We start from the raw sequence: 24,869 nt of genomic DNA, 5'->3' as shown, positions 1-24,869 counted from the left end.
CGCTGTGGCTTCATTAACGCAGCTTTGAGCTTCTCCGACGCTGCAGGGAAATGTAGGCAGCAGCGTAATTCAGGCAAGCGCTCAGCCCTCCTTGTCCTGCAACCCCGCTAAGTTAATGACAGTATTTCGATAGACTTTTTCTTTTGCCCACGCAAAACATGATATTTCTGTCTGTTCATGAAATCTTGTAACATTATAGCCTCAGTAGATACCCAATGAGTTGTGATTGCGTATCCACTGCTACCCATACACATGCTTGTCTTGATTACAGGTCCTCTAAAAGGGTTATGTGCAGTCAAAGACCTGGAACTATCAAAAATGCACTCTGACCAAAAAGTGTCAATTGAATGAAGAGGATTCTCACTGAGTAGGACATACTGTATGTTCGGATGATCATAAGCTCCTACTACTTTGTGAGCAGTGATGCCAATCGTCCATGTTCACAGTGACCCTAACACTTTGTGATTACAGTGAACATATGAGAGTTTTTAAAGGCTATAGTAATTGAGGACTTTAGGTCATTAGTGTGCAATTACACATTTTGGAGACATGATTATACATAAAGACTGAAACATAACTAACCAGAACTGGAAATACATGTTTTAGGACAATTTTAGCCAATATTCTGTATGTGAAGTTGTTTTTTGTCTATATTCACAAGTTTATGAAAAGCTCTAAATAATCACACACATAGATTTTTCAACCTTGTGGAAACTTTGATATATGGCTGAAAATAAATCAAATAAATCAATATCTCCAAGCAAAAAATTTATATTCACAACATGATATTTAAAAAAGGAATCTTTTGAGGAACTACAGAACATGTTTGCAAGAGCTTAAGGAAGTGAACACTGAACACAGCTGTAGAGACTGGAAGAAAAACGGATGTAAACTAGAACACTGTCCAAAATCAATACGTATTACGTATATTAAAGTGAAAATGCATAAAGTGACATGCATACAAATCTTTTTTTTTCACTATTATATATTTATTTTGCAATCAGGCAGACACTGACTGGGTTATTATATCTTCATTGTTGTGATGGAGTTGCCTATAACCACTTTTTCAAAATGTTACCTATTTTATTTAGCTTCGCAGACTCCTAGAAAGTAAATTCAATATTTACAAAAGCAGTATCAAGTCGTATGTTACAATACAATCAAATACATATACAAATAGTAAAGCATACAAAACGTTTAAATTGCTAATGAAAGCTGACACTTGCAAACTGCTCCTGCGATTGTAATCTTTCAGTAGTACGAGCAAAGTATCACGTTCGTTATACTTGGACACGCCTCTTTATCGCAAGGCCTACAGGGACTTGTAGTTTGCTATTCAACACAGCAGCAGTCCAGAAATAGGAAATGCTATTAGGCAAGAACACTGTTTCCCATACTTCCCGCAAGAGAGGAAAAAAAAATCACAAGAGCATTGACCTCTTGCGTTTACGTCCAGAGCAGGTTAAGGCGCAATGGAGTGTGGCATGGTCCTTTGACTGGTTGCATTCAATATCTGCTTTTGGTTTTGTACAGGCGTAACATATCACAATAATTCTAAGTATGGCAGCCGTCGTCCTGTGTGGGTCGAACAGAATGGGTCGCTCCGTCGTAAGACTGAGCTTTCTGTCTACTAAAGGCACACGCAGAACAGACTCTTGCCTGTCTTGTTTTAGTGGGCATCAGGCTGGAGCGGGATTGTATTCCAGAGTTACAGGTGTAAGGTTTGCGTCTCGCCTTGCCGGCGGCCGGATTGCGGATGCAAAGTACAGAAAAAATGCATTAGTAGCTGCCGGAGCGGCGGTAGTGGCAGGTTTCATGGCCGGCTTCAGTCATTTCCAGAGGGCTGAAATGGCAACTAGAATTGTCAAAGATGAGGACAACGACCGTGAAATTCTGGAAAAATGCAAAGGGTTCATGTCCGCTCCTGTGACGGACGTTGAGGTTTTGCAGCAGACAAAGGGGGAGATGTCCACCAGAATGGAGATGCTGATTATGGAAACCCAAGCTGCATTCTGCCGAGCTCTCGAGGAAGTGGACGGGGGGAAATTCAGAGTGGACCGCTGGGAACGGAAAGAAGGCAAGTTTCAGCTGAGACCATTGATTATATTTTTCAGCAATAATATTTCTTTCTTTTATTGTATTATTACCTAACCTTGCTATTTCGCAGTCACCTCATCGGGGAAGATGAAATGTATTTGACTTGCACAGTAGATCAGAGTTGATAGCCTAATGTCTAGCAAGTTAATAACTAAATCAGAAAATTAAAATCCTAAAATGTGGTTTACGTAGCTGTTTAAGCACAACTAAAATCCCTGAAGTATTTACTTTGAAAATTATTTTTATGTTTTACGTGACATTCGTCGTTTGGGTGTACAGTATCTTATTTCCGTAAAATTACTTTGTTGGCCCTTTCCTGAAACCTATGAATCCTAGGAAGAGTGTTCAATTGGGTGTATCAAGTACGTGCCACGTCCTATCAATTCCTTCGAAAGATCGTATGTAAAATATTAGTAATCCAACCAGTTTTTTCTGGGTTTGTTTGTTTCATTTAAGTGCCTACAGCATATACAGTGTATGTTTTATGTTTTCAACACTTGCAAATAAAATACACTTTGTGTCGATGTGTATTAGCTGAAATAAAGGTTTTCCGTTAATATTCTGGCTACACTGCTCATACAAAGATAAAGTAATGCAGTCTCTCATACTAGTCATACTAGTTCTTGCTTGTTGGAAAATGAATATGTGGGCTACACTAGACCAAATGTTGGGATTGGCACTGTTCCTGGCCTGTTCCTAGAATGCTGCTGTTTTGTAGGCTTTTGAGTCTTTTGAATAGCAGCAGATTCCTAGCTTTGGGAACTTGAATTAACATAACTGCATAATCGATAATTAATTGAAGAAACATTCCAGTGTTATCCATGGAATCAAGTCTAATTAAACAGGAAATATGCGGAACACATCCTGAATCTCTTTGCTTTTATGTAAAAGTTTTTATACTGTGATTGTCAGGCAGATCATGTTGTCTGTTGGAGGGTGTCTTTTGACAGTGTAATGTCATTTGGGACTGTTCTGACAGGTGGTGGAGGTATCAGCTGCGTGCTGCAGGATGGGAAGGTGTTCGAGAAGGCTGGTGTCAATGTGTCCGTGGTGTACGGAAACCTCACTGAAGAGGCGGCCAGGCAGATGCGCAGCCGTGGCAAAGTGCTCAAGGGGAAAGATGGTGAGAACAGCACCCATAACTCTTAGTAGACCTCAAAACACACACACATGGGACAGACCTCTTTCTGCACCTCAAAAACACAAGGGACTGACCTCTTACTACACCTCAAAAAAGACATGGGACAGATCTCTAACTACACCTCAAAACACACATGTGGGATTACTGAGTAATGCAATAAGTAATTTTTTGTTCAGCTCCATTTGGTAAGACAAATAAGTGCATGAATGTTAACAGGATGACTAAATTTTATGGTGCAAGTTGCATTGTATTAAATTAAGTGACGTCTATTGCTGTAGTCACGGTTCTACTTAATGCACCCATTGTCAAGTCTGGTCTCCTTGGGAGTGAAATCATCATCCTTACATTTCCTCCAATCACAGGGAAGCTGCCATTCCGTGCCATGGGAGTGAGCTCAGTCATCCACCCCCACAACCCCCACATTCCCACAGTGCACTTCAACTACAGATACTTTGAGATTGAGGAAGCGGATGGTGAGTGACGTTAGGGTGTGGAACACTTGTCTGCATCTGCATGAGGAAGTGATGACACCTCTGACATTCTCCTCTTGATACACAGAGCTCACTTGTTTCCTTCAACTAAGCGACTGCTTAAAAGAGTTCGTTCTCTCTTAAACATACATGTCCTTTCAGAAAGTAAGGAAACTAAGGTAGTATTTTAGTTATTAGTATTTAGACATTTAATTAATGTCAGAGTGATGCTGACATTAATTATCTCTCTGTGTCTTCAGCCTGTTTCCTAGTAAAGCTGCAGGTGCATATCACCGTATGAATGTGAGGGTAGTAAATCTAGAGAGCAGGAAAATCTGATTCCAAATAATGCCATGGTTTGATGCCATGGTCCAAACTGTGCCATGACCCATGTGCTGTTTTAGAACATCTTGCAGTGTATTTGCTAAGTGGTCATGTTTTTTTTTATTATTTTTATCTTTTTGTGGAATGCAATCTCTATGCTTTTGTGTGCAAATACTTTCCATGAATAATCGAAAAGATGAGCCATTGAATTTTGTTGTTCTGTAACTCTAAGAGGCAAGGACAAATATGTGCAGCATGAGGGGCAATTGACTTCTGAAGCTGCTAAAAGGATCTGGGGACAGATGTACTTACAGAAATTAAACAAAGTGGGAAGCAACCATTTTAAATGACAGAGCACAGATGAAGAATACTAACATGACCAGTAAGAACATGGGAAAGATAGGAATGGACTCCAAGGCTAATCTTGAACCAGTCATTTTTAATGATCTCTGTGTGTATGTGTGTGTGTCTCTCTCTCTGCTTTTCTCTCCGGTACTCTCTCTTTCTCTGTCTCCCTCTCTTTCTCCACTGTACAGGGACTAAGCAGTGGTGGTTCGGCGGAGGGACCGACCTGACACCAGTGTACATCGACCAGGATGATGCTGTTCACTTCCACGGCACCTTGAAGGAGGCCTGTGACAAGCACCATCCCCAGTACTACCCCGACTACAAGAAATGGTATGACCCCCAGCCCTGATCAGGGCCGTGTGGGGGGTGGGCTAAGGACATTTATGCAGAGAGAGAGAGGGTAATTATAGGGGCTTTAAGTACTGTTCTGTGTGTGTGTGTGTATGTGTGTGTGAGAGAGAGAGAGGGAGAGGGAGAGGGAGAGAGAGAGACAGACAAAGAGAGAGAAGTACTCCTGGGTGTTGTTCTGCCTGAGCTACACAGATAACCAACAGCAGGAGGGGTCTCTCATCTGATAGGCTGCAGCTGAATAACCGTTGCTAAGCTTGCACACTTCTGTGTGTGAGAGAGAACGTGTGTGTGTGTGTGTGTGTGTCTGGGTTGGGCAGTTCCCTATAGTCTTTATCAGTGTTCTGTCCAGACCCACTGAGACTGAAAACACTAACTGACGGTTAACTCAAAGCATTTCTCAGAACCAGACAAAAATGATCAGGGGAGAGACAGGAGAGCAGTCAGGGACTGGGTCATGAAGGGACAGATGCCGAGGCACAGAGGCACAGATCTCCTCACAGGAGCAGACTAGTCTTGGTAGGGCCAGTGTGCATTGGAGCGGCAGTGTGCAGGGGACGTGTAACATGCTGTGTAATAACAGAGCTGTCGTGAGAGGAAGGCGTAATAACATTTATGAGGTTGCACTGACTTTGTTGCGTGTTGTAGGTGTGACAGGTATTTCTACATCCGTCACCGAGGCGAGACCCGTGGCATCGGGGGGATCTTCTTCGATGACGTGGACGGGCCCAGCCAGGAGGAGGCCTTTAAATTTGTGGAGAGCTGCGCCCGCACCGTGGTGCCCTGCTACGTGCCCATCGTGCGCAAGCACCTGAAGGACTCCTTCAGCAGCGAACAGAAGGACTGGCAGCAGGTGCGGCGTGGCAGGTGAGTGGAATGGGAGCCAATGGCACACCGCGCAGGTGTTACAGGTGTTTGCGCTCGTCGGAGGCCTCCCGGTGTTACAGGACTATGTGTGTGTGTGTGTGTTGGATACAGATATGTGGAGTTCAACCTGGTCTATGACAGAGGGGTGAAGTTTGGGCTGGCCACACCCGGTTCCAGGATTGAGAGCATCCTCATGTCTCTCCCCCTCACAGCCAGGTGAGCAGTACTTCAAACAAATGGGGGATTCGAGGGGATGCGTAATTGTGAATGAATGGTTTGGCGGTTAATATAGAGTGGACGGTGAGGGTGTGTATGTGTTGCCAGTGGGGAATCATTGATGTGAGAATGGATGCAGAGTGGATGTCAGTCAGGCTGATTGACAGCTCTCCCCTCAGGTGGGAATACATGCACGAGCCACCAAAAGGCTCACAGGAGGCGGAAATGTTGGATGTCCTGAGGAACCCCAAAGACTGGGTCTGAGGAAGGGGGGCAACCACCTCCCAGCACCGTTTGGAACATCGGTGTTCTGGAATCAGAGATCCCTCCATGAGAGTCCCTAACAAGAACTTGCTGGTGCGCCTTTGGCTGACAGCTTGCTGATGCTAATCAGACTGTTCTACATGCTTGCCATTTTCACTTCTGCTCTTTTGGTCCCTCACCCCATTGGTGGAGAAGAGGATGACCTCTGACTCTTGCTATGCAGCTTGCTGAATGAATGCTGCTCTCTTGGGGGGGGGGGGGGGGTGAGAGAAATATATTTATTTTTTATTCAGGGAGAGTTGGAAAAGGCAAAACCTTTCTTTCTTTATCTGTGAAGTTGTGAAGTTTTCTTTATCCTGTGAGTTGTACCCACTTTCAGCTGAAGTCTATGCAGTTTCTCTCTCTGCCTGTAGGTGGCACTCACTGATTTGCCTTCGCTACTGGTGTGTATTCTGGTTGTATTCACATGAGTGTCTTAAATTCAAGAGCCTTGAGGTATGCAGAGGAATTGCTCTGAAAAGTCAGAATTTCATGTTATTTCTGCTGTTACTCAGCTTTTAAACCGTTGTATTCCCCCTTTCATGATGCTGTTTCATAGTACCTGATGCTGTAAGCAATGCATATCGTCATGGTGACTGTCACCCAGAAACAAAGATGAACAGATTCACAGATCTTTAATGGATCTGGATGGCTCATTTCATGCTTTGCTCTTTGCTGCTCTCAGCCCATCAAGAGACTATAAGGATCAGTGGAACCGTGTGGTTTAGCTTTTACTTAACAAGGACACTTTGAGGATTTAATTCAGTTCCACACAGTTTATTTAAAACATTAAGGTAGATAGTAATAAGAATACAACTGTTTTCAAAGCAAGAACATATCAGTGTTTCTTTTTAGAAGAACACTGATTTTCAAAGAGGAAGAAAGTGATGAGGGAACAGTGAAATTGATTGAAAATCATTTTTGTTTACTTTTGTACTCTGTTTTAATATATTGCACATGTAACCAAATGTAATTAAAGATATGCCTTTTAATTTCTTAATTTGTGTTCCTTAATTTCTCCCATGAACCTGAAGAAATGTCAGCAATTGTTAATCCGAAACATCCATGTCCAAACGTTGCCATTTAAAGCATTTCACCTTCATATGATTTACCATTATGGACTAATTCTTCCTGCAATGATTTAATTAGCTCAATCATTTACATCACTGTGACCTATATGGTAAAATCGTGAATGACTTCTGAAGACTGTGTTTGCATCCATTGCTAAGAGGCTTCTGTCCTCCAATAGAGCAATCAGCCTGTTTTGTTGCAAACAGCTTATTAAAAAGTCAATCCAGGATAATTTTGGAGCAAAAACAATTGTGCACACTGGCACTTCATATGCAGTCCAACACTATTACAGTGACAAGAACCAGTGTGTGAGCACTCACTGTAACCACCAGATGGCAGGAACACCAAATGAACCATAAGTAAGCACAGTTTACAACCATGTTTAGAAACGGATGAATCAGAAATAATTATTGGGTTATATGGGTTTTCAGTAGGTTTCACTTCTGTAGAATTCACTTGTTGAATTGATTTTTTTTTTTACTTTTACAAATATTTAATTTTAAGTGTTTTTCATACATGAATTGAATCAAAAGTTTGTGTTTTTCAAAGTTTTATTACAAATACATTCAAGAACAGCACATCTTCATTAAAAAAACATGTTTAGCATTTCTATATACATTAACATGTTTTGATGACATAAGGCACTTCCCCACATCTCTAGAGTGCGACACAAAAGGGGGATTAGACCACCAGTCAAGGAGTCAACTGTCACTTTACCCTTATCCTTGTGCTGCAGACCTCTGTTTCACAGAGCACTGAGAGGCTTACACATGCCCATGGCTACAGACAGCCCTGACGGAGCTGACCACCTGACCTGCTCAGGCAGGCATCTAACTAGTCTGGAAGCTCAATGGCTAAATGACACAAACCTGGTCAGTCAATGGGTCAAACAACACGGCCTGCGAGTTTAGTAAGACTGTGATGAACTTGGGCTGTGTGAGTTTATATGGGTTTGAGGAGTTGATCATGGGTATCATTTTGGAAATTTGGAAATGGTGCACATTTAGTCCTTGGCTATCCAAAACTGGCCTCACTGACTCCATCCGCTCACAGGTAAGCTCATGTCTGTCCCGCCCGGCTTGGAACTTCCCCACCCCGTGGCGGCAATGCCTCACCCTGAACTGCCTTACTCAACAATCCCTTCATCACAGTCATCCTTCAGTCTTTTGCTATGGAGGTGCAAATGAGCACAGCAACCCTACGGGGCCTTAGTTCACCAACTGGTTATAGATTCCTGCATTTTCAGTCAGCACTGAGAATGGGTAAAGCTCAACACGTATCAGGAAGACTGAAGAGGATACGACTCACGTCCACACACATACGTACGTGTGCATATATATAGCCTGCTGGACTCAAATCTGCTAGTCACTTACACACATATTAAAGTATACATGGGCTGAGGGAAAACATCACTATACACCTGTACGCAGTTAACTCGCACGTTTTGAACACTTAAAGTGAAGAACAATTTAACCGTGTGTTTGGTTAATGAGGAACAGAATCTAAACTGAAACTGCTGTTAATTAAATTTCCCTTGAATTATTAAAAGCGTACAAGTGTATAGGGAGCTTTCCTTTACCTTGTATACGGTTCAGCACATCATTACATACACATATCCATGTTTATTTATAGTCATCATTGCATGCCATTACTGCAGCAACACCCTTTTCATCAGTGATTCATTCTGAGGTTGTTCAACTGAAATATCAATAGGCCCATGATGTGCAGGGTTCACATCACATTGAGCTGTCGGATCAAACCTTGTTATATTTAAAAACCTTTCTGCTTAAAGCTTCATTTAGTTTAGTATAATGTTATTTTTGAATATCTTTCTTGTTAAAGCTTTGTTATATTTAGTATCAGAATGAATATCTGCTGAGGTAATCCTGGGGCTGCATTAATAAAAAAAAGCAACTTTAAAACAAGGTTTAGGTCTCACTTTCATAACTTTGGGTCTAAGCCTTACCGAGTATTCCATGTCACATATAGTACATACAAATATGGCCCTGAAACCAAATAACATTTCATCATATTTTTCTAAAACAAAATATTCAACTTCACTCAAACAAAATTAACTCCACTCAAAACACAACCAAGCTTTGAGTTAACTGCCAAAGTCAGGGCAGAAAAGGGTCCTTATGGTAAAAGAAACTGAAAAACATGGGGTCTGCCTGGAGACAGCCAGCTACATCTGCGCACTTCATTATAGTACTGGCACACTGTTTCAGTGGAAGCACTGGCTACAACAAGTAGTGGACAAAAATGGAAATACAAAAGTACATGGGTTTCTGCAGGGTGTGGCATCATAGTTGGGATACTGCACAGTTTTCTTTTTGGGAAGAAGTCCAGTGTTTTCACTATTCATTTCAAAGTGATGTTCAAGTCTTGTCAGGTGGAGACTGTAAACTGTGTTATACGTATGTGTGTGCGTGTGTGTGTGCGCGTGTGTATACAGGGCCTTGAAGGACCTCCCTTCTGGGAAATGGTAATGCCATCACATTGCTGCAGAACAGTTCTTGACCCTTTATTGCTTGTTTATGTCCCATGCAAACCTGGTGCTTTGTGGGGGGCCCAAACCCACACTAAATGATTTTGTTGGCGTTTCCATTTTTCCATCCCCCACCTGCAGAACGTGAGTAAATACATGCTGTGCCCCTGCGCTGCTTCAGATCCAGATCTGAAGTAGTGTAAATCCTAAGATTCACTCCAAAATCCTCATCCTCAATTAAACAGAAACACGAGGCTTTTTTTTTCAGTTCAACACACAACCCATTCTATTCTCAGAATCAAACCCTCCATGTGACTTGCCTGAACCAACCAGAGTAAAAATGCATTAAGTTTCCTTACGAGCAACCTGGACAGGGTCTGTCTTAAGAGTATGTGGGGGGGGGGGGGGGGGGGGGGGTTGTACTGTGCATGTAAGGCAGAGGCTCAGATTCCGACCTCCCACTCACTTCTCACTGCATTTCCTTACAGTCCAGTCTCACCCCCTCCAGGACTAAATATGTCCGCAACGCCCACCAGCAGCCCCATGTGACCCTACCCTTTCAATGGTTTAGTGTTCTAGAATCCTACTGGTTTAGTGTTTCCACGGTCTACTCTCCCAGTGGGTTAGTGTTACAGTTCACAACTCTCTCCTTCCTCGTTCTGCTCCTTGATTAGGAATGATGGCCATCAGGTTTCACTTTTCCCTCCCAACATTCTTTCACTCTCAGTCCTCTCCTCCATAATTTTACACTTTTCATTCACTGCTATATTCCTCCCCTCTTCCCCTCTATGGCTAAATCCACAAGCGAGTGAGGTAACTGAGTGAGAAAATCCACACAATGCGTTCAATGCGAATGTCAATACGGACAAATGCGCCAAACCTCACATTAACGCGAGAGTTCCATTATAACGTTATAGTGTTTTACGCTGTCACTGCTGTTGAATTGAACTCTTGTAAAATTCGTAAAAGGTGGTCAGTGCAAGCACGCACTCTGGAATGCCAAATGAAAGGGAATTCTGGGATGCCACACCATTACATTACATTACTGGCATTCAGCAGATTTTCTTATCCAGAGCAGCACATTAGCGACTTACATCAGTTACATTTTTTTTGACAATGTTATCCATTTATACAGCTGGATATCAACTAAGGCAATTGTGGGTTAAGTACCTTCCCCAAGGGTCCAGCAGCAGTGCCCCTGCGGGGAATGGAACTGGCAACCTTTTGGTTACAAGTCCTGGTGCTTACTCACTATGCTACACTGCCACCACCACACCAAATGTGAGGGATACAAGCTTGTACACTCACTCGAAGGGAGCAGCTGAGGGCAAATGAAGGTTCATTTTGCGGATTGGGATACCCTCGCCCTCGCAACTCGGTGCCATTTTGAGGGGAAGCGCTTAGAGCAAGTGACACAAAAAACGCACATTGGGACGCAGCTCATGGCCTCTACTCCTCTGCAGAGCCATATCCTGCTCTGTGCTGTTCACACATCAGGCGAACTTCAGTGAGAACTTAGCTACAAACCCCACCCACTCAAGACCCAGTCCTGCCGCCCCCCACCCCCCTTCCTATATGCTGGTGTCTCTGTGGAGGGGAGAGGATGCTGCTGTTTACTTCAGTGGGACATACAGATTAACGGATGTAAGTTTCACATGTAACAGGACAAATGTAACTTTCACATTCAGCAATACACAAGGAGAGGGGTTTCAAGGGGAGCCGGGCAGGAGAAGTGAGTGTGGGTATGAAGGCTGGTGGGGGAGAAGGGGGCAGGGGCGGAGAGAGGATCACTTTCCCTGCCCGATCATCACCCTGGTGGCACCGGTGTTGATAATGTCCTCATACTGCGGGGGTGGGTCTGAATGACCCATGGCCTCCTCGTAAGAAGGGGGCGGGTCCCCGTTGCTCATCCGGCCAGGCGTGAGGTCGGACTCGGTTTGCACCGGGCTGTTGGGGGCACTCAGGTTGGAGGGCGGGGTCATGTCCGGGTGGTAGCTCCGCCCCTGCCTGTCTATGGCTACAAAGGCGGGGGCGGGATCTTGGTTGGTGTGGCCGAAGCCGGAATTTCGCTGGAAAAGCTTGCGCGAGTGGCACCTCCACACCGACACCATCACCACGGCGATCAGCAGCAGCCCCACCAGCAGCGGAAGTATTAGGTAGAGAGACTGGAACTGCCCTATACCTGACCCCAGGCCTCCGGGTCCACCTGGGCTGTTCTCACGAACGTATTCCTCCCAGAACCTTCTCTACAATCAGAAACACACACACACACACACACCAGCTGACTGGTTAGTGTTACTTCTGTCAGAAGAAACGGGCAGTCCTAGCAAAATAATGGAGTCTAAACAGGAAGTGCCTGGCTCCATTGTGTTTACAATGTACGAATACATGGCTCCAGGAAACAGAGCTAATTCCAGCTGGTGACATATTATGCTCATTCACTTCTGGTTGAATTCAAGGGCAGCTTTGAAGCTACAGTCAATTTAAAATTACCCCCCCCCCCCTTTTGAGTATGAAATCAAATGGCTCCAGACAATAAAAATGGGTCACAAATGGACACCAGGGAAAGACAGACTCAGTGGCAGCATATGACTCAAATTCACACGCCAGTAGCATTGGCACTAAAGAACAGCACACAAACACTAACAGAAGTGTCCAGGGATGTAGCTGTGAAAGCTGCCGGGGCACACACGGGAGCTCTGAGGCAGGCATCAGTGGAACACAGGTCGCAGGGGACACTCACCGTTTTCTCGTCATCCTCGAAGGCCTCGCGCGCCTCCTCGTAGTTGCAGCTCTCCTCCCGACACTCCCTTTGGATGTTACCCTGCTTGATCTCCTCCAACGCACTGTTTGCCCTGCGGAGCCTCTTCAGCAGGGAGTGAGCCGCTTCCGATGGGAGGAACACTGAGAGACAGAGGGAGAGAGAGAGGGAGAGAGAGAGAGAGAGAGAGAGAGAGAGAGAAAGAGAGAGAGAGAGAGAAGGAGAGAGACAGAGGGAGAGAGAGAGACAGAGGGAGAGAGAGGGAGAGGGAGAGAGAGAGGGAGAGAGAGACAGAGGGAGAGGGAGGGAGAGAGAGAGGGGGAGAGAAAGAGAGAGAAAAAGAGAGAGAGAGGGAAAGAGAGAGAGAGGGAGAGAGAGAGAGGGAAAGAGAGAGTGAAGGAGAGAGAGAGAGGGAGTGAGGGGGAGAGAAAGAGAGAGACAGAGAGTGAGAGAGGGAGTGAGGAAGAGAGAGGGGGGGGGGGGAGAGAGGGGTCAGAGATACAGAGGAAGCAAGAGAAAGCGAAAAGAGGGCAGAGATTGTAAAAAGGAGAAACCATGGGGCGAAGAGTCAGAACCAAAACATGGGTCAGATCCAGGCTAACTGTCCTAAAGAGGAAGCAGAATGTAACACATATGGACATATGCAAAAAACTTTGAAAAAAAATGCAGTATTTAGCCACCGAAACCATTACTGTCTGTCACTAAGTTAGAGCTGCATAAATGCTTGATTCCTGAGTCTTACAAGAAACAGGAAGTAGAAAACCGCTATAGAACCAAAGACTTGTGATTCTAAATTTTTTTTGAAAATTATATATTTTTGATTCTGATAACGTAAATGATAAAGTCGATTGTAAATTCTGGTAAAAATGCCTAGCTGACAACGGTGAAATGTACACAGCTCATGTATTTCAAGTAATGTTGCTTCAAATGACCAATTTTGTACAATCAATAACATATCATATTTATTTGTGTTCTCTTCCTTTCACCCTCACAAGACTAGACATGCGTTAGATTTTAACAGTAATGCACTTAGAATGCCCTTTAATGCTTCTCCTTAATGACAGCCAAATCAGGAATGTGTTCATGTAACTGCACGCAACTTGCAGTTCATGTAACTGCAGGGAACCTGCAGAGTCCTCTAATGGGTTCACGTGAAAACCTCTCCACACCACAGACAAAAAACTAATAATTTGATTTTCCAGAGCTGGGCATAAATTGCACCTCTCCAAAAACACAATGGCAGCTTTCAAATCACAAAATCTGGCCCCGGCAACATAAATTAAAATAAATTAAGAGTGAAAACAAAAGGACGGCCTTCTCTCTGATCACGTGACCGGGACAGAGCAGCCTTGTGCTTCAATGCACAGATGAGGGCTTGGACAAGCACCATATTGTTCTTCAAATGCTCTTGGAATTTCTCATTAGATGCACTGAAAAAAACAAAAGCATCCATACGGCCGAAAAACTCCAAAGACGTAAATACCCTGAGGGGTTGTCCACCTATCTCATTGATTAGAGACAAGCCAGTAAGCAGTGGGGAATGTATGCAACAGCAGCCTCAAATTAGAGGGAAATTGGAGGAGAAGCGTTGGATCAACCTCATGACCTCAAGAACATCAACTGATGTTGAGTGCAAGAGCTGCTCAAACCTGTGTTTAATATGTATCCTGACAATATAGATAGATATATTATATTATATATTATGAACCAAAAATCCAGCTGTGGATTTTTATTCATACCTATGTTTAGATTATTTCCACAATTATTTTTTTTTAAATATACCTTTAAATGCGCAAACTGAATGGAAATTGACAGGTGTACATGAGGGCAGTGAGATCTGCTCTTACACAAAATTAGATTGTCTTACTTGGATGATTTAGTGATGGTGCAATGTGAAATTGTTAAATGACAAATTCTGTTCAAGTAAGAGGATCTGTTTTTGGTGTTGTCCTTTTAGGGCCATAAACAAGCAACTGAAGATGATGAACAATTAGGTAAGGTCTGCAGAAATATTCCTTGAAATCCTTCAAATCTTGCATATACCGTATGTGTACAAATTAGATTAAAATACTATTCACCTTAATAACAGATACTAAATTTACATATCTTATAGAAAGATTATCCATTACCTTCCAAACTACCTATGCTTAGAATTAAACGAACAAGCTCCTGCTTTAGATAGTTGTGTGTGTGTGCATGTGTGTGTCTGGTCATTGATGTGCGAGTAGGATAGCCACTTTATACATACCACTTCCCATGATTCCTACCACTCTGTCCAGGAGCAACTGGATCTGCAACGTGAAACACGGAGAAAGTGATATCATATCAAAACAATATCACAGCGTCTCAACATCTCAGAAATATGCTGCCTTATCACATCACAATTTCACAGTATCAAAATAACACAGTATCAGAATATCACAACATAACACCATCACAATATTGCAGCGTGACTACGTCAGCAATCCATCTGATCTCACCACTGAAATCATAGGACAACCTGAAGTATTTCCAGCATCCAAGAATTTGGCTGCAAGAAGTACTAAAAACCTGCGAATCTATTTTGGATGTGGCTCAAAGCAAGTGACTGCATATTGTAAGAACTTGCCCATATTTAAAAGTCCTTTCCTAATGTTTGCATTTTTTTTTTAATACACCGTACTGTACAACTCAAACTGTAAATGCAATTCTTAACAAATGTCACAATCCAATTCATCTTAACACAATAACATTACTGTACAACACCTCCACGGCCTCACTGTGACCACGCTAGTGATGCTACCAGGGAACATAAGGCTCATTTACACTCACACATGTCCATGTATAGTTGAAGTTGAGTCCTCACCACCACACGACTCTTTCTTGACCCTTGACAATGTGGCTATATCACAACAGTGGACTGCAAAGGACCTGGGAGTGGTACTGGATAATAACCTTACCTCCACAGAAAACATAGCAGTGACACAGAGCTACATATTCCTGCTCTATAGCATCTGTAAAATTCACCCATTAATCACTCCCGACTCACCACAACCCTTGGTACAGGGACAGTTGGCTTACTAGTGCTTTATGGGAGGACAGATATAGCCTGGCACAATTCTTTACATTACATTGCATTCATTTAACAGGTGCTCTTATCCAGAGTCACTTCCAGCACAAAAGAACAGAAGTGTGTCCATTCAAGCTGAATGAAGGACAGTGTCAGACCAGGCTAACAACCCTCCCAGACCAGTGAGTGTGAGCATAACACTATTCAAGCCCTACCACAAGTTCCAAGTATTCCAATTTTAAATTATTTTAAGAGTAAATCATGAACCTGTCCAAGTAGATGGAGACATCTTTTGTTGCATGGGTAAAAGGGGGAGAAATTTTGCTTTTGTCACTTCCCTCTTTTTAAATTCTTTTTCCCCTTTATGCAATCCTGTTTTTTAATCGGTAACTGTATAAAGTAGGGGGCTCGTCTCACCAGCAACAACCTCTGTGTTCCCACAGATGTGCTATGACAAGGCAAACGTGATACACTCGTATGCAGCCATGGCTAATTTTTCACAGTGCAAGTCACACAGTGCACTGCGGGGAAGTGGTTGCTCATCGGAGGATAGGCACAACTCCGCTCATGTCGTCCGAGCAACTTGCAGACACCTGTTGAGTCCCAGGGTGCCTGAGAGCTGTGACATGAAAAACACCTGCCAACCCACCCGCCACTATCCCCAGCGGTACATAGTCAATTTATTCACTGTAGACTCCCCGTCACCATCGGCAGACGACATGGCTGGGATCAAACCCAGGCACTAGAGTTCAGCTGGAGCTCAAGGCAAGCACTTTAACCACCAAGATACCACCAACAAGCTTTGTTCTTTTCTGCACACTTACTAGCTCATGTTCCGCAAGTGGATGAAAATGACAAAATACATGAAAAAACTAATACTAGTACAGACCAAATGTTAACATGGGTGCAAGACCACAGCGCACCAAAGAAGGGGAAAACAGTGAACAGAAGATAGGCGCAACCTGCACTAACGTCATCTGAGAAACTCATAGGTGCTTGACCACTCGCTAGAGGGTGCTATTGAGCAGTGTGATGAGGAGACCCTGGCTGGCATAACCCATCCAACCCTGGCAGAACAGGGTTAATTATGTTCTGTTGCTGCGGACTCACAACACCTTTAACGCAACAGCTAAATCTCCTCATGTCTGTGCCTTCAAAATGCCAGTTTTCAAAGCCAGTGTCAATGTTTTCATTTTACACCTCATCCTAAAAACACTAAAAAATGTAAACAATGTATCTAGCCCTTATAACAATTTATTGCTCCTCATTTAATAGCTTTGTTTCGTACTGAAGTCGTTCCATGGCAAGTGTTCCAACTTCCAAACGGATTTTTGGAAAATGAGGATGGGCGGACAACCTTACCTTGAACACTTGGCATGGAATAACCCACTAATAGGATACAGGACTATCATCTGTTACATTCAGTTTCTTATCAATTTTGTTGCAGTCAGTTGCTCCTGTGTTTTAGCATACAAACACATAATCAAATAAGGGCGTCAAATCGCAGACACTGTTGTCGTGTTTGACGGTTCGTATTTCACCGCAGAATACTAGATACTGGCTAGTTACATATCTGACAAATCACAGTGGAATCTGCGTTAGGGCTTCCGCCATATGATGGACTCTTGATGACACTCGTAATGACAGATAACCGTCCCGGACAAAAAATACGCCCAGGGTACAAATCTGACCCACCAGAGAACCCCACCTTGCTTTGTCACTCGGCTGTTCTGATTACGTCTGAACAGTCTGCTAATCCAATTAGCTCCCTAACGAGATGAATCAAGACTAACAAGCACTAGAAATGGTTGCTAGCTACCCACTAAGATTTCAATCGTCTATCAGCGCTTGATTCCTTAAAATTTTACAGATCCGATCTTTACTGCCTGGGTAGCTGAGGTCAGCTAACGTTACTACTGTTGACATGTCCGCTGCTGTATGAAGCTAACGTCTAGCTAACAGCGTGTGACAATGCCAGCTCAAATAACTGTTTTCCTGGCAGTCGCATCTCTGTCTTAGTCAGAGGAGCAGACCCAATCTCGGATCAGCTTCACACACCGTTAGCACCGTTTACAAGGAAAGCGAAAACACGTTTTGCACAATGACAGTAACTAGCTGGCTAGTAAGCTAAAAACACCAAAACTTACTTTGCCTCCGTTACGACGGGTTCAGTCCTCTTTCGTCCTCAGATTCTACGTGCAACTGCGCATGCGTTTTCACATTAAAGCGACAGATGCTCTGGACCTGGATGCACCCAATGGGGTGAGGAATTTAACCACTTCAAGACCAGTGTTCAGCGGGAAGTGATGTGAAAATGACTACAACACCATAACATTTTGCATCTGACTGTTATGCAATGGAATGCCGTATACTGGATGTTGTTCCTCTGATTCATTCATTTTCAATGACATTTGTTACTCTAATGTTATTTATAGATGTCTGCCTCTATTCAAGAACAGAAGAATATTTTTTTTATATTATATCCATCTTCGCTGATCTGCTAACATGTAGCGAGTTATGATGCAAAAATTGCTGCCTTGCAACAACCAGGTGGGTACTGTAGTGGCATCGGGATAGAGAGGTTCATTCAAGGTGATATACATTTCTTATTCTTAGTTGAAGTATACATTGTATTTGAGTGAATACTTCAGGCTCCATGTGTTTTTCCTATTGTGATCATTTGATTTGGTCGGTGAAACTGCAAGGCAAACAGCAATTTTTGCTCAGATGCATTTTTGCCAGATTGTAAAAGCACTGCTGTGTTCTTGCAGTCTGGCCAAAAAAGATATTCACAACCACCTGTGGAAAAGCTTCTGGGAATGCCAAATGCTAGAGCCTGGTTCAGCTTCTTACAAATGCTGACAAGGCTGACCAGCAAAGAAGCCCTCAGTAGGTCTGTGCTGTCTGAGAGGAAATCAAACCTGTACTCTTGTACCTATGCATCCATCTAGGTGACACAATTGGATCACTGTGTAAAAGTTTCACATTTCGTTGTATTTAAGTTATCCTTGCTGGGTGCTGGGGTCACCACCCTAAAGCACAGGACTTAAATAATGAACTCCCTGGTTTACTTACATACCCATAGAACAGTTTGCAATTCCTGGAGCTCAGCCTTGGGCAGTTTCTTAGGTTATGTAGGTTACACAGTGCACATTGTGTGTAAGTCATTGTCATGCACTGACAGTAAAATAACAAAGTCATTGTTTTGCGCTATTGTCACCATCCCAAACCAACAGTTCTGTGAGCTGGAAATACGGCTACAGCCGGATGCATGTAAGCTCATCTTTGTTTGCTGAACCCAAAGTGATTATCAGTCAATCAACAGCGCATGAACAAACCTTTACATCCAAGTTAAAAAGAAATGCACTGTGAAAGCTTCTGTCTGTTCTATGGGGTTAGTGAAATACAGATCAGATGTGTCCACTTATCTCTGTGTCCAGATGTAGAGTAGCCATGGAAATAAATGTTAGCTGAACCCCAGTTCCGCCTCTATACTGATTTATTCTTCAACACTGCAACAGTCCATTGCATATCTACACCCACCTGGAGGTTACTGACTCTCTACAATGCACCTACCACTTCATTGACGACCTGTCCTCAGGCAGCCTACATGGTAAAATCTATCACATGGCCAAGTTACATGGAAGGATTGAGGCAACATTGGAAAGCATGTTTTTTTTTTTGTCAACACTGTGTTAGTGCACTCATTGGCTACCCTGTAAACAGAGAGGTAATGATTCCAATAAATTATTTTAGCATAAGCATGTAGAGCAGTTATTATAAACTAAATCTGTGAATAATAGCTACGTCACAAGACTTGATCGATGAACCTTTCTGATTACCAGTGCTAGCACTATGTATGCATATCAATATGACACTGAATACATACACATAACGATAGAGATTAAATAGGATTTCTATTCTTCCCAGACATTGGTCCAAATTAATGGGAGAAGACAACATATACTTTGAAATGAACAGCGAGGAGGATAGTCATCACTTTGCTGCTGCCAGACAGGATCTCCCTGATGCATCATACTACAGAAGATATGAACAGCCTCTGTTCTTTATTATGTGCATGAAATGTTTGTTATATTGTAGTAAGTGTGCCTAGGTACAGCATGACATAACAGAGGCAACAAAATAAGCACTCTCAGATTTCAAAGTGTACTACGAGCACTAGACCTCTTCTCACTTTCTTGTAGATTATAGAGAAATTGGGATTCAAGATGTGCATGCTGTTTGGCACAAGTACAACCTATTAACAATAGGATAAAAACTAATCTGTCTTACAATGGTCTAAACCCAGCTCACATTCTCTGTTAGTGTGGGAACAATCCAATGCTTGGTCAATTCAGTTTCACAATTATAGGAGGAGCAAACACATCAAAAGATATGTGTCTTTTGGATGGTATAATTTAAATATGAGTAGTAATTTCAGAATTCCACATAAGAAACAGTGGTTCCATAACATTTGCTGCACTGAATATTACCACGTAGAAGCCACACATGTGAAATGTTATGTGAAGTGGCATTGACAACATCATAAGTTAGTGGCACAAATTTTCTGCTAGACAGAGCATAGACAGAAAGAATTTGCATGAAAGACCTAGGGTCTGCCATGTGGTTGCACTTGCTTATAGCTCTTTGTCACGCCAGTCCCACCAGTAATCAGAGAACAGAAGTGGTTCAGAGAGTTGAAACAAAGACCAGAAACGGATTAAATTTTCCAAACCAATGAAATCAATTTTCAGTGTTCCAGAAGACAAAGGTCATTCAAAACTCTGCTTATCAGTTAACTTTTTTTTCCCACAGAATTTCAACAATTACAGAGTACACAATGAAAGAGTAACTGAAAGAGTTCACTGGGATGTGGCCAATACAGGTAATAGGAAATCATATTTAATTTGCATAAACACCTTTTCAACTGTGTTTGAGCAGCAAAACAACAGCTTGCCTGCCAAAATCTCTTTGGGTCTCCTAGCAACACAGATTCAAGCACTGAAGATAGCACTGAATCAACTGCAGGCTCTGCTGGACCATTTGTATAATTTAGACAATAGAGCCCGATGTCGTAACCTCAAGGTTACGAGAGTGCCAAAAAAATGGAGGGATCAAACATGCTTCAGTCAACACAAAGGAGATTGCTGTTACACTAAATTGGGCTTTCAGTAGGATTTTAGAGATTAAAAGAGCATATAGAGTTCCAACTCAGATACTGAAAAAGGCCAACCTCCAAGGCTGATAATGCTGAACCTGCTAAGATTTCTGGTTAGGAAGAAAAGGAGATGCATTGTTCTAATACAAAGCAATGAAACCAGGTCTCTCTATTCTGAATCAAAACCCTACCGAATGTTTGGTCTGCACAATAATGCATTCTGCAATGAGTTTGGCCACTGAACCGGAGTGAATGAAGTCGAAATAGTTGGAGATGAATCTACAATTCTTTCAGTTTTAGCAATCGAGATGAGCAGTGTGATGTCCAATTGGGGGCAGCGCCAGATCATTGATTCAGTGTTATTAGCCGGTATGCAGCACAACAATATAACAATTGTTATCAGATAATCATGACCCATACAACCTATGTGCGGTTGTGTCCTGTACATTTCAAATGATTTTGCACTGTCAATAAACATCTACAAATAGATCATGTTTAGCCAGCTAACTTAGCTACTTAGCTATCCACACCACACAAACACTAGTCACCAATTTAGCCAGTGATACACAGTAAGTTTCACCGTAGGTTAACTGATGACTGGGAAATTGTGAGTCCTCAGTTGAGTGGGTGAAGGAGCTGGTGTGGTGGCACAGTTGAACAAATGTAAAAAAAAATGATTTATGTTGAACAGCTTGGTGACATTGAAATAAAGACTACTTGTTTACATTTGTTTAATGATCTTCACATTATATGGAGGCATGAATACAGTCATCTGTGACTATTGCTACATTGCTACATAGCCAAGTATGCATCTGGAGAGGGGACAGAACAGGCAGACCCAAGCCTGCATCGTAGGCTCACCACAAAGCCAGGCAGCCCCACCTTCCTCCAGGAGAGCCTGACACTCAGGTGGGGAGGGGGCATTCCCTGGAGCCAGCAGGATGCAGGAGCTTAGAAGGACCTCTCCACCAGCCTATGCTAGTGGAGGATCCAAGGGGAGCACCTCAGCTCCCCTTGGTAGCTGACACCAAGTGGCAGGGTAATTACGTCCAGCACCGTTGCTACACCCAGTATCATACCACACTCAAATCCAGTGGAAAACTGGGTTGACTTGACATAAGACAAATGACTCTCTGCTTGGAAGAACAGACCGGTAGCATCTACTGAGTGACGTTCACCACATCTCAATGCCGGATAACATTTGGTTTCTTGAAAACTCTTATGCTGATGAGTTGTGCCCCCCCATCTACAATGTCTTAGTGTGGGTCAGATCACGCAGGGAGAAGAGAGCACACACACAGAGGGGGTCCTCCTGGGAGTGAGACAGGTTTAGCTAGTGCTAGACACCTGGGAAGAGCATTTCCAGCTACCCGTCTAGTTTCCAGGAAAAGAGAACATGCTCACCTACTTCGAAGTCTGTTGAAGATTTTTACAGAGACAATGACCGTGGAGGTAAATTACACGTTTTTATTGTCTGCTTTGAAATCAAATGATACAAAGAAATCAAAGAATGCGATTACAGCACGAGAACATTTGACAAAACACAAGGAAGAGGACAAACAATAATGAGAGGTGGGGGGGGCAGGTTCTGTAATGTTACTGTAGAGGCGACCAGTGTAAAAAATAAAGCCCAAATTGAATGGACCAAGACAGATGTAACTCTAATGCCAGAGCAGCAATGTCAGAAGACGCATTTCTGATCTACATAAGGCATGGAAAGAACAGCAATCACATTACATTGAAACAGATTTACTGGACTCTTATTTCACAGTTAACCATGTTAGTAAGACTTGCCTCACACATTTATGTAGCGTTTATACACAAGCCAGGTGAGTTTGAAATGTCCAGTGTGTGGCCTTAGATGTGGCCTTCTCACTCACAGTCCCCAGGTCATATTAACAGTCATTTCTATTCTGGATGGTGCCAAACAATATTACTTAAAAAACAAACATCAATTTAAACAGTCTAAAGGCTTGTGCTGATCATCTGACCAGTCAAAACACTGTAAAATTGTACAGTACAGTGCTGTGCATTAAGTCTCAGCTTCGAGTGATGTTCAGCTCAGCACTGAGAAGTGCTAAGATTCTGAGAAATGTTAAGATTTCTGGTGAGGCCTCAATAAAGAAGTGATCTGTTCTGTTGAGGCACACATTCTGCAGAAACAGCCAGGGGTTGAAGAAAACCAATGCGTTTAAGTAAGGCATGATTGTCATAAGCAGGCTACAGGAACATTTAGAATCCAGCTGCATTAGGGACAGGTCTGTTGTTGTTTTAAAGTGATACATATGGTAAAAACAGCAATTATCAGAGTAAAAAGAAAATGACATTTGCTGACTAGAGTAGTTTCACAGATATTTGTGTTGATATAATAGTTCTATAATGTACTGTATAGTGTGTGCTTACACAAACCTGGCCATGTCACCTGTAAACTACTCCTGTATACTGGCCAAAGAAAGACCTGGGGAACTCTACCTGGACATTTGAACCCCTGTACTCTTTGCCAAGCAGTGAGAGGAGGAGAGGTGGTGGGGGGGAGTGAGGAATTTGGGGACCACAATCACAGAGGCACTTGAAAAATGAAAAACACCACTAACCTGAATAAGGCACGAGGTCACGGACAGACTACACTTACAATGCATCTTTGGAACAAACAACACAATCCATTTAGTTTCCAGACAGATGGGTTTTACACATATTGTGCATTCTTTGTTAATGCATTTATTTCTCTTTCTGATACTAATACTCTGATATGGAATTCATAACATCCAGCATTTCCTCTGTTAAAATGGGATTTACTTTTAGAATGAAAAATGATAAAAAAACACATGATCTATGGTTTGCTTCAAGTTACTTAGTCAAACCTAGCTAGGACAATATAATAACATTTTTCATATAATGGTTTTTTTCTGGTAATAAAACATTAATACAAACTAACTGTGCCAAAACACTTTTGCAGAGATGTTTTCAGTCGTCACAATAGTGGATGACAGAGTGTCTCTCCCTTAATCAACAATATTTGTTAGTAAAACAAAACTGAAATGCTCGTACCACAAATGCAAAAATGGCTACCAAATAAAAACATTTAAAATCATGTTTTATGGGATGTAATGAATTAATTTTCATAAATCTCAGGCTTATTGTGAAAAATGATATAATGAATACCCATGCAAAGTTTCTATTTTTTTGTCATCAAAAAGATAAAAATATGAAACTTAGCTTTGTTTGGCTATATGAGTGAATGGAAGCAGTGCCATCTATTGGTGAAAGGAAAATATATATCTCACTGCAGAACAAAGTTAAACTATTTTTCTCTTAACAACTTCATCTCTTAATACTTCACTCTTCAGAGAGACTATTTTAAGCCTCCAGTAGAAGCAAGTGAACTTCCACTATCACTTCTGCTAATAATACATAAAGATATGAGCATCTATAATTAATGTCTTTAGTTTTAATATGCACAGCAACTCTGAAGTCGCACGAAAAGGTGCCATCAAGTAAAATAACACTACATAAACATTTCAAATATAATCTTCTGAGAGGTTATGATGAAACAAAACAAAATACAACATCTAATCTGCTCAATACATTCAAAATGCTTTTTTTTAGCTTCAGTTACGATTATAATAGAGGCAAATATAATTGCACAAAGCATCTTTAAGACATTGTTGTCAGTTTTCTTAAAATTCAGACTCTCGTTACCATAACACAGTCATGCTATTTCACATCGCTTTGCGACCTGTCACTTGATACATCAGTCAAAAGAGGATAAAGCACCTAAAATTAAGAGAGGTAACTGGACTGGTCAGTTACGTCCAGACTTATGAGTAATGCGCAGTGATCATGAATCATGGTTATTCTTGAAATCAATGCAGATATAAGAATGCAAAGGCAATCTACGGAATGTATTGGGTCATATGTAGGAACATACAGCGACTGTTTTCTATTTGTATAATTCTTATTGTCTACTTCATTGGTTGATTTTATGTATATATAAATGTCACATTTTTTGGTTAAAATGTGCAATGAAATCCTTGCACAAAGTATTCACTTTCTTGTGTAAACCAGGCTCTTTAGACCATCCTATTCACTCCTTATGTTTACAAGAAAACAAAATGACTCCTTCCTAACAACATCATTTGTCAAGATTCAAAAAGTCTCAGAAAGTGGCTCAGAAAGTAAACCACGAATTAAAGAAATTGTTGATGTATGATCATGTGAGAAACATATT

At 42.2% G+C, this 24,869-nt stretch overlaps 2 protein-coding genes across 2 annotated transcripts; one reads left to right on the top strand and one right to left on the bottom strand.

Annotated features, from left to right (window-relative positions):
- The first annotated feature begins 1,452 nt into the window (after window positions 1-1,452).
- Window positions 1,453-6,320, top strand: cpox (coproporphyrinogen oxidase). The gene is made up of 7 exons (XM_036540411.1): window positions 1,453-2,077; window positions 3,077-3,220; window positions 3,601-3,711; window positions 4,569-4,710; window positions 5,377-5,595; window positions 5,707-5,811; window positions 5,991-6,320. The coding sequence occupies exons 1-7, from the start codon at window positions 1,561-1,563 to the stop codon at window positions 6,073-6,075; spliced, it is 1,323 nt and encodes a 440-aa protein (XP_036396304.1). The 5' UTR covers window positions 1,453-1,560; the 3' UTR covers window positions 6,076-6,320.
- Window positions 6,321-10,916: 4,596 nt separating this feature from the next.
- prrg1 (proline rich Gla (G-carboxyglutamic acid) 1) lies at window positions 10,917-17,679 on the bottom strand. The gene is made up of 4 exons (XM_036540421.1): window positions 17,631-17,679; window positions 14,683-14,725; window positions 12,417-12,577; window positions 10,917-11,919 (listed from the first exon to the last, which is right to left on the bottom strand). The coding sequence occupies exons 2-4, from the start codon at window positions 14,690-14,692 to the stop codon at window positions 11,461-11,463; spliced, it is 630 nt and encodes a 209-aa protein (XP_036396314.1). The 5' UTR covers window positions 14,693-14,725; window positions 17,631-17,679; the 3' UTR covers window positions 10,917-11,460.
- Between the last annotated feature and the right edge of the window lie 7,190 nt (window positions 17,680-24,869).

This window comes from Megalops cyprinoides, chromosome 11 (genome assembly GCF_013368585.1).
Source record: "Megalops cyprinoides isolate fMegCyp1 chromosome 11, fMegCyp1.pri, whole genome shotgun sequence".
NCBI classification, from domain to species: Eukaryota; Metazoa; Chordata; class Actinopteri; order Elopiformes; family Megalopidae; genus Megalops; species Megalops cyprinoides.
This window is presented reverse-complemented; position numbering and strand designations above follow the sequence as displayed.

Bases quoted from the DNA above. Each gene is read 5' to 3' on its own strand.
- cpox (XM_036540411.1), top strand. From the start codon at position 1,561: ATGGCAGCCGTCGTCCTGTGTGGGTCGAACAGAATGGGTCGCTCCGTC. The intron at 2,078-3,076 runs GCAAGTTTCAGC...CTGTTCTGACAG, and splicing joins CCGCTGGGAACGGAAAGAAG to GTGGTGGAGGTATCAGCTGC. The intron at 5,812-5,990 runs GTGAGCAGTACT...CTCTCCCCTCAG, and splicing joins TCTCTCCCCCTCACAGCCAG to GTGGGAATACATGCACGAGC.
- prrg1 (XM_036540421.1), bottom strand. The intron at 11,920-12,416 runs GTGAGTGTCCCC...TTCTGATTGTAG, and splicing joins TCGAGGATGACGAGAAAACG to AGAAGGTTCTGGGAGGAATA.